The sequence below is a fragment of the Micromonas pusilla genome (genome assembly GCF_000151265.4).
Source record: "Micromonas pusilla CCMP1545 genomic scaffold MICPUCscaffold_13, whole genome shotgun sequence".
Taxonomy (NCBI): Eukaryota; Viridiplantae; Chlorophyta; class Mamiellophyceae; order Mamiellales; family Mamiellaceae; genus Micromonas; species Micromonas pusilla.
Genome location: NW_003315894.1, coordinates 195391 through 208410, shown reverse-complemented (window position 1 = coordinate 208410; position 13020 = coordinate 195391). Strand labels below are relative to the sequence as shown.

The 13020-nt window shown below is 69.3% G+C and overlaps 10 protein-coding genes across 10 annotated transcripts; 6 read left to right on the top strand and 4 right to left on the bottom strand.

The window, feature by feature from the left end:
• Positions 1–282: 282 nt before the first annotated feature.
• MICPUCDRAFT_52545 (uncharacterized protein) lies at positions 283–1296 on the top strand (the record flags this gene model as incomplete). The annotated part of the gene is made up of 1 exon (XM_003062948.1): positions 283–1296. The coding sequence occupies one exon, from the start codon at positions 283–285 to the stop codon at positions 1294–1296; it is 1014 nt and encodes a 337-aa protein (XP_003062994.1).
• A 380-nt stretch (positions 1297–1676) lies between these two features.
• Positions 1677–2150, bottom strand: MICPUCDRAFT_52544 (uncharacterized protein; the record flags this gene model as incomplete). Its single annotated transcript, XM_003062737.1, has 1 exon — positions 1677–2150. The coding sequence occupies one exon, from the start codon at positions 2148–2150 to the stop codon at positions 1677–1679; it is 474 nt and encodes a 157-aa protein (XP_003062783.1).
• A 955-nt stretch (positions 2151–3105) lies between these two features.
• Positions 3106–4235, top strand: MICPUCDRAFT_21790 (uncharacterized protein; the record flags this gene model as incomplete). Its single annotated transcript, XM_003062947.1, has 3 exons — positions 3106–3462; positions 3585–3718; positions 3920–4235. Coding segments are annotated over 3 exons (807 nt in total), but the record flags the coding sequence as incomplete, so codon positions are not given.
• Positions 4236–4808: 573 nt separating this feature from the next.
• MICPUCDRAFT_52542 (uncharacterized protein) lies at positions 4809–5180 on the bottom strand (the record flags this gene model as incomplete). Its single annotated transcript, XM_003062736.1, has 1 exon — positions 4809–5180. The coding sequence occupies one exon, from the start codon at positions 5178–5180 to the stop codon at positions 4809–4811; it is 372 nt and encodes a 123-aa protein (XP_003062782.1).
• A 281-nt stretch (positions 5181–5461) lies between these two features.
• On the top strand, positions 5462–6265 carry MICPUCDRAFT_52541 (uncharacterized protein; the record flags this gene model as incomplete). Its single annotated transcript, XM_003062946.1, has 1 exon — positions 5462–6265. The coding sequence occupies one exon, from the start codon at positions 5462–5464 to the stop codon at positions 6263–6265; it is 804 nt and encodes a 267-aa protein (XP_003062992.1).
• A 1082-nt stretch (positions 6266–7347) lies between these two features.
• On the top strand, positions 7348–9078 carry MICPUCDRAFT_52540 (uncharacterized protein; the record flags this gene model as incomplete). Its single annotated transcript, XM_003062945.1, has 1 exon — positions 7348–9078. The coding sequence occupies one exon, from the start codon at positions 7348–7350 to the stop codon at positions 9076–9078; it is 1731 nt and encodes a 576-aa protein (XP_003062991.1).
• Positions 9079–9183: 105 nt separating this feature from the next.
• MICPUCDRAFT_52539 (uncharacterized protein) lies at positions 9184–9708 on the bottom strand (the record flags this gene model as incomplete). Its single annotated transcript, XM_003062735.1, has 1 exon — positions 9184–9708. The coding sequence occupies one exon, from the start codon at positions 9706–9708 to the stop codon at positions 9184–9186; it is 525 nt and encodes a 174-aa protein (XP_003062781.1).
• A 351-nt stretch (positions 9709–10059) lies between these two features.
• Positions 10060–11070, top strand: MICPUCDRAFT_52538 (uncharacterized protein; the record flags this gene model as incomplete). The annotated part of the gene is made up of 1 exon (XM_003062944.1): positions 10060–11070. The coding sequence occupies one exon, from the start codon at positions 10060–10062 to the stop codon at positions 11068–11070; it is 1011 nt and encodes a 336-aa protein (XP_003062990.1).
• Positions 11071–11325: 255 nt separating this feature from the next.
• Positions 11326–12190, bottom strand: MICPUCDRAFT_52537 (uncharacterized protein; the record flags this gene model as incomplete). The annotated part of the gene is made up of 2 exons (XM_003062734.1): positions 11326–11470; positions 11664–12190. The coding sequence occupies 2 exons, from the start codon at positions 12188–12190 to the stop codon at positions 11326–11328; spliced, it is 672 nt and encodes a 223-aa protein (XP_003062780.1).
• A 246-nt stretch (positions 12191–12436) lies between these two features.
• MICPUCDRAFT_52536 (uncharacterized protein) lies at positions 12437–12829 on the top strand (the record flags this gene model as incomplete). Its single annotated transcript, XM_003062943.1, has 1 exon — positions 12437–12829. One exon carries the CDS (start codon positions 12437–12439, stop codon positions 12827–12829), a length of 393 nt encoding a protein of 130 aa, XP_003062989.1.
• Between the last annotated feature and the right edge of the window lie 191 nt (positions 12830–13020).

Below are 13020 nucleotides of genomic sequence, written 5' to 3'. Positions count from 1 at the left end.
CATCGGGCTGTCGCCAAACCGCCCGCGACCTCGGCCGATCCGCGAGATCGCGGGCGAGGACGACGACGACGCCGCTCGCGACGACGACGCGCGCGACGCGACGACGTCGAGAAGACGAGACGCGCGGACGCCGAGCGACATCGCGCGCGACGGCGTGCGGCGCGGCGCGCGGTCGTGCTGCGACGTGTCCGTGTCCACGCCGCGCCGCGCGCCGAACTGAGAAAAAACGGATTTCGCGAACAGAATATTCGCGCCATCACCGCAGTGCGAGGCGCGCGCGGCATGGGGTGCGCGGCGAGCGCGGCGGCGACGGCGCTCCCGCCGCCGCCGCCGCCGCGCGCGGATCGCGTCGACGCCGAGACGTCCCGCGAGCCGCCGCCGCGCGCGGATCGCGTCGACGCCGAGACGTCCCGCGAGCCGCCGCCGTCCACGCCGTGCGGCGGCCCGCCGCCGCCGCCGTCGTCGTCGCGGCTGTTCGACGCGATCCGACGGTCGCGCCGATCGTCGAGCGACGCGAGCGCGTCGTCGTCTCGCGCGTCGTCGTCGTCGTCCTCGCCCGCGATCTCGCGGATCGGCCGAGGTCGCGGGCGGTTTGGCGACAGCCCGATGACGCACGTGCGCGACGACGCGTACTACGCGTCTCGGCTCGCGCACCGCGCGCGGCGGCGGCGGCTCGATCACGACGACGACATCGACTGGCGCGACGACGACGACGGCGGCGGAGGAGGAGAGGAGGGCGGGGCGATCGAGCGAGCGACGAAGACGAAAAACGCCGACCGCGGTGGAATTACGAGCGCTTCTTCGTCTTCTTCCTACTCGCCGCGCGGCGGCGACGGCATCGCCCCGGCGTGGCGCGCGTCCGACTGCGTCGCGCTCGCGGAGGTCAAGGCGCACCACGGCAAGGACGCGGAGGCGCTCGTCCTCCTCGGCCGCGCGCTCGACGCGCTGCGCGTTGAGAAGGGCGACGCGCACGACGACACGCTCGCGTGCGCGAAAAGAGTCGCGACCGCGTTGAGAAAAGTCGCCGACGCGTCGTCTCGCGCCGAGCTCGAAGACGTCGTCGTCTTCGCGCACGACGCGCTCGTCGCGCGGCACGGCGCGAAAGACGCGCGGACGCTGAGCGCGGCGCACGACGTCGGCGTCGTCATGCGCGAGTCGGGGCGAACGCGCGACGCGATCGCGTGGTTCAAGACGTGCGTCGAGGGGAGGGCGGAGGTTTTAGGCGACGCGCATCCGCTGACGTTGAGGTGCGTTCTATCTCACACTGGTTCCCATACGACCGCGTCGGTGTGGTGAACGCGATTCCTTAAGGACTTTTCCCGGCGCATCTCTCCGCCCACCCCTCGCTTTCAATCCCCACCCTCGGCGCCTTTCAACTTCAACTGACGCCTTTGAACTCCACCCCGCCATCGCCTTGTATGGAACGACCCTGAGAACGGCGAGCGATACGGCGGAGGCGTTGGAGGCGGCGGGGATGACGGAGCTCGCGGCGACGATGGCGAGGAGCGCGATCGCGGTCGCGGAGGAGATTTATGAGGGGAGCGCGCGGGGGGAGAAGGCGTTGGGGGAGGTGACGCGCGCGAGGGAGGTGTGCGCGAGGTGCGGGGAAGGCGCGGTGGCGCGATAGTAGTATTTTTTTTCAACGAGGTTGAAGCGTATTTTCGTCGGGGCGCGTCTCAGTCGTCGCGCTGGCGCTTCTTCTTTCGACCTCGAAGGTTGCACTGCGGGCAATCGCTGGGTCTGACACTCGTCGTCGTGCGACTGTACATCCATGCTCTCCATTCGTGCTCGCAGGTCTCACACTTCCACAGCGCCTTGTATCTCGACGCCTTCGTAACTTGCGTCGGCTCCCTGTCGGGGTCCACGTACTCTCTCAGGAGCTTCTTGCCTCGGTCGCCGTTGGCGTTACACCACGTGAGGAAATTGTTGGAATTACTCATCGGCTTTCGCGGCGTTTTATTCGCGCACTTCGGACACCCGCTGGGTCTGACGCTCCTCGTGCGGTTGTCCATCCTCGCCCTCCACGCCTGCTTGCACTTCAAACACTTCCACTTCGCCCTGTAGTTCGTCCTAAACGTCAGCTCCGTCGGCAGCTTCTCCGGGTCCCTGAACTCCCGGAGGAGCGTCTTCCCGCGCTCTCCGTTCTCCATGCACCAGTCGAAGAACGGCTTGCCAACGCGCGGTATGGTCGTCGTCGTCGACGCGTGTCGCGCGCGGGCGAAGAGTGACGACGAAAAGCCACGACGCGCGCGCGTCCCCAACCAACCAGCGTTTCTCGGCAGCTCCGAGGCGATGTTAACTTTCAAACCGGCCTCTCCGAAAACTCCGACCGCGAAAAGTTCGTGAAAAGACCCCCGCTCGCGCCCCACGCGCCCACTCGACCGAGCGCGGCCCTCACCGCGCCTCGTCGAGCTCGCTCGCTCGCGCATGGCGTCGTGCGCGACGCGCGCGCTCGCGCCCGCGCCCGCGCCCGGCCGCGGCCGCGACGCGTCGTCCTCCGCGCGCCGCGCGCGCGCGTGCCGCCCCGGCGCGAGCGGCGCGCGTTCGAAACTCACCATCTTTGAGACGCGCCGCGCGGGGGCGATAACGCAAATGCTTCGCGCGTCGCCGCGGCGGGCGCCCCCGCGCGGCGGCGGCGGCGGCGGCGCGTCGTGGGGCGCGCGCCGCGCCCGCGCGCCTCTCGCGCTTCCGACGATCTTCTCCCCGCCGTGGACGAAGGACGAAGAGGGCGCGGACGACGACGACGACGACGACGACGACGACGACGACGACGCGCTCCCGGGAGAAGACGACGACTCGTCGAGCAGCTCGGTGGACGACGACGACGACGACGGCGACGACGTCCTGACCCACTTCTACCCGAGCGACGAGCGCACGCGCTCGATCCACACGTCCCTCCTCGCGTCCTCCGACGAGCTCCGCGGCCTCGACGCGAGCAAGCCGCGGAAGCGCGTCATCATCCGCGCGCTCAGCGCGCGCGAGACGCACGCGGCGGCGACGTGCGCGGTTCTCCTTCTCGCGTTCGCCGCGACGTTCGCGCTCTCGCCCGTCCCGCCCCATTCGCTCCCGCGCGCGCACTGGTCCGTCGTCCCCGCGACCGTGGACCTCACCGCGGGAGGGATCATCCGGCTGCTCGACTACGCCGGGACCGCGGTGTTCGCGCACGCGGGCGCGCTGCAGGCGGGCAAGCGCGGCATGGACGCGTTGGGATGCGTGATCGTGGGATGCGTCACCGCGCTCGGCGGGGGGTCGGCGCGAGGCGTCTTCGTGGGCGAGCCGGGGGGGGTTTTCTGGGCGTGCGAACCGATTTATCTGCGCATCGCGGTGGTCGCAGCGGCGGTAACGTTCGCCGCGTGGCCGTTTATCGACGGGAAGATCGTGAACCGGCGGCTCGCGCGTAGGGTCATGAACTGGCTCGACGCGATCGGGATCGGGACGTTCGCCGTCGTCGGCGCCAGCAAGGTACGAACTTTCGCGGCGCGAACCGCGACCGCCACACGATCTGCCACGTCATCAAGTATCGCGCCTCGCTCACCAATCGTTTCCTTCCACGCGTCACCACCCACCCAACCGCACCGCGCCAGGGCATGCTCCACGGCGGCGGAGACCCGCTGATCGCCGTCGCGTGCGGCGTCTTCACCGGCTCGTTCGGCGGCGTGATTCGCGACGTCCTCACGGGCGCGCCGCCGCGCATCCTCTACTCGCATCAGGCGCGTTCGTATTCACACTAGTCCCCGTGCGATCGCGCCGGCGCGGTGCACGCCGATCCTTAAGGAGTTTCGTTTCCCGGCGTTCGTCTCTCTCCGCCCATCACCCCTCGGTTTCAATCCCGACGCGCCTCGACGCCTTTCAACTCCGCCTGACGCCTTTCAACTCCACCCCGACGTCGCTTTGAACGACGGACCCTCGACCCTCAGAGCGCGTACGCGTCCGTCGTCGCCGTCGGCGCCGCGGTCTACGTCGCGCTGTCGTGCGTCTTCCCCTCTCCGGAGACGCTCCCGACGGCGTTGCGGCTGTTCGCGCCCGTGGCGATCGTCGTCGCCGCGCGGAGAGAGGCGTGGACGCGGGGGTGGCGGCTGCCGTCGTACGACGAGCGCGGCGCGGGCGCCGTGGACGCGACGCGGTCGGAGGCGGCGGCGATCGATACGAGGGCGAAGAAGAAGGACGGCGTCGTCGCGGCCGGGCCGGCGTCGCCGTGGTCGTGGCCGTCGAGCGGCGGGCGGGGCGCGAGGTGAGCGAGCGAGCGAGGGGGCGGAGGGGGCGGAGGGGGCGGAGGGCGAAAGCGCCGGTCGCCCCCCCCGACGCGCCCATCATGTATCATCATTCAGGCGCGTCCCATACACTGGTCCCCATACGACCGCGTCGGCGTGGTGAACGCCGATCCTTAAGGACTTTGCCCGGCGCATCTCTCCGCCCACCCCTCGCTTTCAATCCCCGACCTCGACGCCTTTCAACTCCTACTGACGCCTTTCAACTCCACCCCGCCATCGCTTTGTATGGAACGACCCTCAGTTGTACGCTTCGACGACGGCCGTCGCCCGCGCGCGCCCCGCGACGCCCTACTCCGCGCGCGCCTCTACGCGTCCACCTCCTCGAACGACAGCATCGCGTTCTTCGTCTTGTCCTTCTTCTTCTTCTTCTTCTCCACCCCCCCCCCCCCGCCGCTATTTCCGCTCGCCGTCGGGCTCGGGCCGTTCTATACAAAGCGATGTCGGGGTGGAGTTCAAAGGCGTCAGTTGGCGTTCAAAGGCGTCGCGGTCGGGGATTGAAAGCGAGGGGTGGGCGGAGAGATCCGCCGGCAAAAGTCCTTAAGGATCGGCGTCCACCACGCGAACGCGGTCGTATGGGAACCAGTGTATAGAACGCACCTCGAGCTCGGCGCGAAGCTTCTCTCGCCTAATGCGCTCGCGCTCCCGCCGCGCGTCCGCCGCCGCGCGCTCGATCGCCACCTCCCTCGCGACCGCGGCGTCGAGCTTCTCCTTCGCGTACGCCTCCGGGTCGCGCTCCGCGCGGATTCGCTCCGCGAACCCGCGCTTCCGCGCGTCGTAGTCCTCCTTCGTGAGGAGGCCGCTGTAGCGCTTCCCGTCGTTGACGCGATCTTCCTGAGTGTCCTTCCGCGCGGCGAACTCCATCTCGCGCTCCTCGCGCGGGGCCTCGTACTCGTTCCCGCTGCGCTCCATGGCGACGAGGGGGGCGGGGGGGGGAGGAGATGCCGCGGCGCGTGCCTCGCGGCGCGCGGCGGCGGTGTGACGGCGCGAGAACAGCCGACTCGAACGATGATCGTTCGACGCGCGCGGTCGGCCGTCACGTCGGCGTGCGTTTCGTCGAAAACGCAGACGGAACGAACGGGTAGATGCGCGCGAGCCGCGCGCCAGATCGCGACGCGCCGCGACGCATGGCGCGTCTCGCGGAGGACGCGGCTCGACGCCGCGGCCGTCCCGCGGCGCCGCCGTTCGGCGCGATGTCCGTCGCGAACTTCTTCGCGACGACCCTAAACCCCGCGAGCGGCGGCGGCGTCGGGAGCGCGTGGACGAGACCGCACCAAAGTCATCCCACCGCTTCGAATAACAACGGCGGCAACGGCACCGGTGATGGACCGCTCGACGCGCTCGTCTCGTCGTCGTCCGCGCGGCCGACGCGAGAGCGCGACGCGCACGCCGCGCGCGTCGTCTTCGACGCGGACGACTTCGGCGTCGCCGGGCGCGACGGCGCGCGCCGCGTCCGCATCCGCGCGCGGCTCGCGGCGTCCGACGACGACGGATTCGCGGGGGCGGCGCGCGAGGCGTCGTCCTCGCCGCTCGTAGTCGGGGCGAAGTTCGAGACCCCGGCGCGGCGGACGCGACGGATGGGCGCCGCCGCGGATGCGGTCGCGCGCGTCGAGCACGGCGTGAGCCCGACGCGCGCGGCGGACGCCGTCGGGAAGAAGCGCGCCGGCGGAAGCGCGACGACGACGACGACGACGACGACGACGACGACGCCGCGACGCCGCGGCGGCGCCGGCGGAAGCGCCGGAGGCTCGAGCATCCGCGCGTCGTCCTCTTCTTCGCCGTCGCTCGCGTCCGTCGCGCGGTCCGTGGGCGGCGACGACGGCGCGACGCCATCGCGGCGGTACCGCGGCGTCACGCCGATCCCGCGGCTGCAGCTCGCGACGCCGTCGACGACGACGCCTCTCGCGGCGCCGTCGTCGTCGTCCGAACCGCCCGAGGTGCGTTCTGTACACTGGTTCCCATACGACCGCGTTGGCGTGGTGAACGCCGTTCCTTAAGGACTTTTGCCGTCGTCTCTCTCCGCCCACCCCACGGTTTCAATCCCCGTCCTCGGCGCCTTTCAACGCCAACTGACGCCTTTCAACTCCACCCCGACGTTCGCTTGTATAGAACGCCCCTGAGGCGGCGGACTCGAGCTCCGCGTTGAAAGAGGAGAAGACGCGATGCGTCATCGCGCTCGTGGACCTCGCTCGGCTCGCCGCGCGGAGCGACGCGATGGCGAGAGAGGCGGAGGCGATCGCGGTGCGGCGCGCGCGGGAGGCGACGACGTCGCTGGCGTACCCGATAGGTACGCGCGCGAAGCCTTTCTTTGTGATTTCGATTTCGTTCGGTTTCGCTTTCGCTTTCGTTTGGTTTCGTCAGGGCCGTTCTATACAAGCGAAAGTCGGGGTGAAGTTGAAAGGCGTCAGTTGAAGTTGAAAGGCGCCGAGGACGGGTATTGAAAGCGAGGGGTGGGCGGAGAGATGCGACGGGCAAAGTCCTTAAGGATCGGCGTCCACCTCGCCAACGCGGTCGTATGGGGACCAGTGTATAGAACGCGCCTCAATTTTTTTCTGACGACCCGACCTACCCGCTCCTCTCGCCGCTTTCATCGCGCGCAGCTCTCGCGAACGACGCCGCGCGCGCGGCCGCGGCGATGCGCGAGGAAGAGGACGACGTCCACGCGGAGATGCACGCCGTGCGCGCCGTCCTCGCGCGCATAGAGACCGCGTTGGCGGCGTTGCGTCGCGCCGCGGAGACGGCGGCGGCGGCGGCGCGTCGAGGGAAAGAGCGCGCCGCGGCGGCGGCGACGCGCGCGACGAGTGAGGCGTCGAAGCGCGCGGTCGCCGCGCAGCGCGCGATCGAGAGGGTGCGACGAGGAGGCGCGGTGTGGGCCGCGCACGTCCGGCTGGAGTGATGCGAGCGGCGGCGTTGGGGGGGGGGGTAGGTAGCGGTCTTCGCCGAAGACGGAAACTTTTGTATTCGCAGCACATCGTATTTTTTTTCGTCGTCTCACATCAGCTCCAGTCGTCGTCGCGTCCCGTCTACCCGTGTTCGTCCCCGCGACTCGCGCGCGCGCTGGCGTCGACGCGACGCGGCGATGCCTCCGTCGCCGCCGCGCCCGCTGCGCGGCGCGGACGTCAGCGCGTGCACGCCCCTCGTCCTCGTCCTCGACGCGGCGGCGGACGAGGGCGCGGAGTCGCTCCTGTTGTCGCATCACCCGTCGCGCCGCGGCGTCGTCGCGACGGACGCCATCGCGCGCGCGCTCAAGGGTCTCCTCCTCGCGACGACGTCGCTGACGCGATCGATGGTGGCGCAGGACGTCGAGGTGATCGCGCTCGGGGTGGGAGACGGCGGCGGGGACGCCGACGACGCCGACGCGGCGGCGACGACGACGACGACGGCGACGACGACGTCGACGCGGACGCGACGACGCGCGGTGATGAAGGCGGGATGCCGCGCGGTCCACGACGACGGTCTCGTCGCCGTGCTGTTCGACGGCGAGGACGTCCCGGACGCGCTCGCGGCGCGCGCGACGAAGGAGTGCGTGGACGCGCTGACGTTCGCGCGCGGGGAGTCGAGCGCGTGGATGCGAGAGCTCAGGGACGCGAGGGACGCGAGGAGGAGACGCGCGAGCGAGTCTTCGTCGTCGACGACGACGACGACGACGTCGACGACGACCGCGACGACCGCGACGACGGCGGCGCGGTGGTCGACGTCCGCGACCGAGTTCTTCGAGAAGACGTCGCGCGGCTCCGACGTCGAGCTCGCGCTGCACGCCGCGCTCGCGGCGATCGTCCCGCGGCTGCGCGGCGTCGGCGGGGACGCGCGGGCGTCGTTCGAGTTGAGCGGCGACTGCGACGGCGACGACGGCGACGAAGTCCTTAAGGAACGGCGTTCACCACGCGAACGCGGTCGTATGGGAACCAGTCACGGCGACGGCGACGACGAAACCGCCGACCCCGACGACCCCGACGTCGCGGCGTCCCGAGCGGTCGTCCGCCGCGCGCTCTGCGAGGCGGAGACATCGACGCCGCCGCTCGCCGACCGCCTGCGCCTCGACGCCGCCGGTAGGTCGTTCGAGGACCTCAAGCCCGGCGCGATCTTCTCCGACCGGACGCCGGTCGCGACGCACGCGACCGCGTCGCACGCCAAACTGGTCGCGTTTCACTGCGGCGTCGTCGGCGGCGTGTTCGACCGCGTCGCCGCGGGCGAGGGCGAAGGCGTCGCGGGGGGGATGGCGGAGGTGATCCCGTGCTGGGTGCCGACTGGGGTGCCGACTGGGGTGCCCTCCGACGATCATCGCGGATGGACGCGGCGGTTTCTTCTCGCGACGAGCGTCGACGCGCGAAACGTCATGTGCCTCTTGCTGACGCCCTCGTCCGCGCGCGACGACGACGACGCGTGGACCCCGAGCGACGCAGACGTCGCGCACGCGGTCGCCGGCGCGCGCGCGGCGCTGGAGAAGGCGCGCGACGCCATCGCGCGCGTCGCCGCGGCGGAGGCGGCGAGGCGGGCGAAAGCGTCGGACGAGAGGTACCGAGTCGCCGCGTTCGCGCGCGACGCCGCGCGGAAACTCGCGCTCGCGGCGGGGTGCGACGCTCGAGACGCGAGAGACACGAGAGACGCTCGCGCCTCTCGCGGTGGCGGTGGAGGTGGCGCGGGAGGGGGTGAACGCGGCGGTGGAGAGTTGGGCATGGTAAGGCCGAGCGGGCGGCGGCTCGCCAGCTGCGCGGAGGTTGAATTTCTCGTCGGCGGCGAAGGCGAAGGCGAAGGCGGCGCGTGGATCCGCGCGCGCGTCGATCTCGACGCTGGTGGACGCGTCGCGTAGCGTAGCGTAGCTTGTACTCGTGACGTCAATGCAGCGCGCGAGGGTTCGACCCAGGCGTGTTCTATTTTTCAACGAGGTTGAAGCGTATTTTCGTCGGGGCGCGTCTCAGTCGTCGCGCTGGCGCTTCTTCTTTGGACCTCCAGGGGGGTTGCACTGCGGGCATCCGCTGGGTTTAACACTCCTCGTGCGGTTGTTCATCGGCGCCCTCCATTCGTGCTCGCACGTCTCACAATTCCACAGCGCCTTGTATGTCGACCCTCTCGTAACTTGCGTCGGCTCCCTGTCCGGGTCCACGTACTCTTTCAGGAGCTTCTTGCCTCGGTCGCCGTTGGCGTTACACCACGTGACGAAGTTGTTGGTCCTACACAGCGGCATTTGATTCGCGCACTTCGGACACCCGCTGGGTTTGACGCTGCACGTGCGGTTGTGCATCTTCGCCCTCCACGCGTGCTTGCACTTCAGACACTTCCACTTTGCCCTGTGGTGCGACCTAAACGCCACCTCCGTCGGCAGCTTCTCCGGGTCCCTGAACTCCCGGAGGAGCGTCTTCCCGCGCTCGCCGTTCTGCATGCACCATTCGAAGAACGGCTTGGCATACACACGCTTGGTATCGCCGTGTTGGTTCGGCATGATCGCCGCGCGAGTCGTCGCGTGTCGCGCGCGGGCGAAGAGTGACGACGAAAAGCCACGACGCGCGTCTCCACAGCCCACCAGCGTTTCTCGGCAGGTCCGAGAACGGTTTTCACCCACCCCGTAGTTTCAATACTTGTCGCGCCCCCTTTCAACTGACCGATGAAACTTTTTGATTGGGAACGACCCTGCGACCCAGCCAATCGGAGGCGTCGAAACAGCTCATCGCGACGTTCGACCTAAACCCTCCGCGACGCCGTCGCCGGCCGACACTCGCGCGCCGCGCCCGATCCGCCCCCGCCGATCGATCGATCGAACGATCCTCGTCGCGACTCCCCCGTCATCGCACCGATGCCGACGACGACGACGACGCGCGCGCGCTCCGTCGTCGCGCCGCGCCGCGCGATCGCGCGCGTCGCGCTCGTCCTCCTCCTGACGTTCCTCCTCGCGCCGATCGCGGCGGTCGCCGCGGCGAAGAAACCCCCGCCCGCGCGCGGCGTCAAGTCCGACGTCAAGTACGTCAAGTGCGCGGTCTGCCAAGAGGTCGCGAAGACGCTCCACCGCGTCGCGGCGAAAGTCCGCGAGGACAAAGGAAAGAAGCTGACCGAGGCGGACGTCCTCGAGAAGGTGGAGAAGGTGTGCGATCCCGACGCGGAGGAGGGCGAGTGGCTCATAACCCACGACCTCGTCGAACGCGGGAAACGCCTGGACATGAAACACATGGGCGGCAAGTTCGGCGAGTGCGGCGCGGAGTGCAAGACGATGCAGATGGCGTGCGAGCGCATCGTGAGCGACCGCGACACGGACGTCGCGGAGATGCTCTTCACCGACGGCGCGAGCCTGGCGCGCGCGGGTATCCAAGCCAAGCTGTGCAACGACGCGAACGAAAAAGCGTACTCCGCGTGCCGTAAGCCCGCGCCCGCGCTGCCCAAGACGCGACCGAAGGGCCCCGCGTTTAAGGAGAAGGACAAGAAGGACGTCGAGATGGCGCGCCTCATGAAGTCCATGAAGGGCATGGGCATGGGCGGCATGGAGATGTTCTCGCGCGATAACATGCCCGGGATGGGCGGCGGCGACGACGACGACGACGGCCTCGGCGACGACCCCGCGGACGCGCTCGGAGGGTATCCGGGGATGAGCGATCTCGCGAGCGGCGACGGCGGCGCCGGCGCGCCCGCGGGCGAGGAAGGCGAGGGGGGAGTGAGCGGCGCGTGGGGGCGGATGAAAGCCAGCGCGGGCGACGCGGCGGCGGCGGCGAAGCGAGCGTGGCGCGGATTGTTCCCCGCGAAGAAGGACGCATCCGCATCCGCCGCGTCGGATTCGGACGGCGCGACGGGCGACGACTCCGAGGGCGAGCTGTGATTCGCGACGACGCGACGGACGAGAAGATGACGGTCGATGTATGACCTGAGCGAACGGAACGCCTATTATTTTGATTCGAACGATGTGATGATCAACGATCAACCTCTCGTCTCGGTAACCTTACAACGACGCCGGCGTCGCGCACGAGTCGTGCCGTTGTGCCGCGAGAAAATATACCCCCCCCTCCCTCGAAGACCTAAACGCGTCCCGAACGCGTCCCTAAACACCCTCCCTCCCCTCCCCCTCGCCCCGCGCTCACGGCCGGTAGTGGTTGTGCAAGCTCCGGTGCCCGTGCGGCAGCGCCTCGCGATCCAGACACTCCGCGTCCTTCGGCGGCGACGTCCACTCGTGCCGAATCGGGTCGTACTCGCCAGACAGCAGCCTCGGCGGGTCGCACCGCCTGAGAGTCGACGGTCCGTCGTTCAAAGCGATGATATCGGGGTGGAGTTCAGGGGTGCGTCAGTGGCGGAGTTGTGAGGCAACGCGGTGTGTCGGGATTGAACGCGAGGGACCCTGGGCGGGGAGATGCGCGCGCGGCGAAAGTCCTTAAGGATCGGCGTTCACCGCGCGGACGGGGTCGTATGCGTGGGGACCAGCAGAGTGTGTAGAATAGAACGCGCCTGAGCTCCGTGTGATGATCGCTCGGGTCGTCCTCCGCGACCATCCGCGCGTGATCGCGGTACAGCGGCTTCGGCGACCCGTGCGAATCTCTCGCGCTGGACGGCGAGAACGCGCCGTGCGACGTCGGCGACATCGGCGACGTGGGCACCTCGCTCAGGAGCTCGCTCTCGACGTAATTCTCCGCGCGCTCCCACGGCGCCGGAATCTTCCGCACGCCGCTGGGAATGTCCACGTTCGCGCACGGGATCGTCACGAGCCCTTTATCGCTGACGACGGTCTGCAGGCGGTGCGTCTTGTCGTACGTCGTGCTCTGCATGTGGTCCGGGTCGCGCCAGTCGAACTCCGCGGACGCGCCCGCGCGCGCGGCGTTCGCGCGGATGCGCGCGAATTTGATCGCGTCCGCTCGCTGTTGAGCCTCCCACTCGGCGTCCGCGTTGGCGCGGTTCCTCATGGACGGCGCCGTGATCTTGCGATCGAGGATGCTGTTCTTCTTGTACATCTCTGAGGCTCGGACGGCGGACGGCGCGCGCGCGGAGCGATCGACCGGTCCTGCGCCAGCGGCGACGCCACGAAGGGGCCCCCTCGTTGTTGTGCGGGCAGAAGTGTGGGAGGGGGGTGTTCAAAACGATTGCGTCAGCAACGTGTGTGTACTGTGTGCAACTGAAATGGTTCTGACAAGACGTCCGCTTCGTCAGCACGCTCGGCGCGGCCGCGGGCGCCGGCCGCCACGTCGACGTCGACGACGATGGCGTCGTCTCCGCGACGAAACGTCGCGCCGCGTCCCCGAGGGGTCGCGCTCGTCCTCCTCCTCCTCCTCCTCCTCGCGACGACGACGCCGCGCGAAGTGGAAGCGTACAGATCCATGGCGGGCTCGTGCGAGCACGCGGGCGTGGTGCACGGCGACCCGCCGCATCCGAAGCGCGACGGCGACGGCGGGTTCGCGATCGCGCTCGGACGCCCCGGCGTGAACGTCCCGGGCGCGGTCGTCCCGCTGTCGCTCTCGTCGTCCGACGGCACGCCGTTCAAGGGCTTCATGATCGGCGCCGTGCGCGTGGACGGCGCCACCGGGAAGGAGGTGCGTTCTATCTCACACTGGTCCCCGTACGACCCCGTTCGCGTGGTGAACGCCGATCCTTAAGGACTTTGCCCGGCGCATCTCTCCGCCCACCCCTCGCTTTCAATCACCGCCCTAGATGCCTTTCAACTCCGCTTCTGACGCCTATGAACTCCACCCCGACGTTCGCTCGTATGGAACGGCCCGGAGACTCCGATCGGCGGGTGGGATCCGCGCTCCATGCCGGACGGCGCGCAGGTACACCCGCTGTGCCC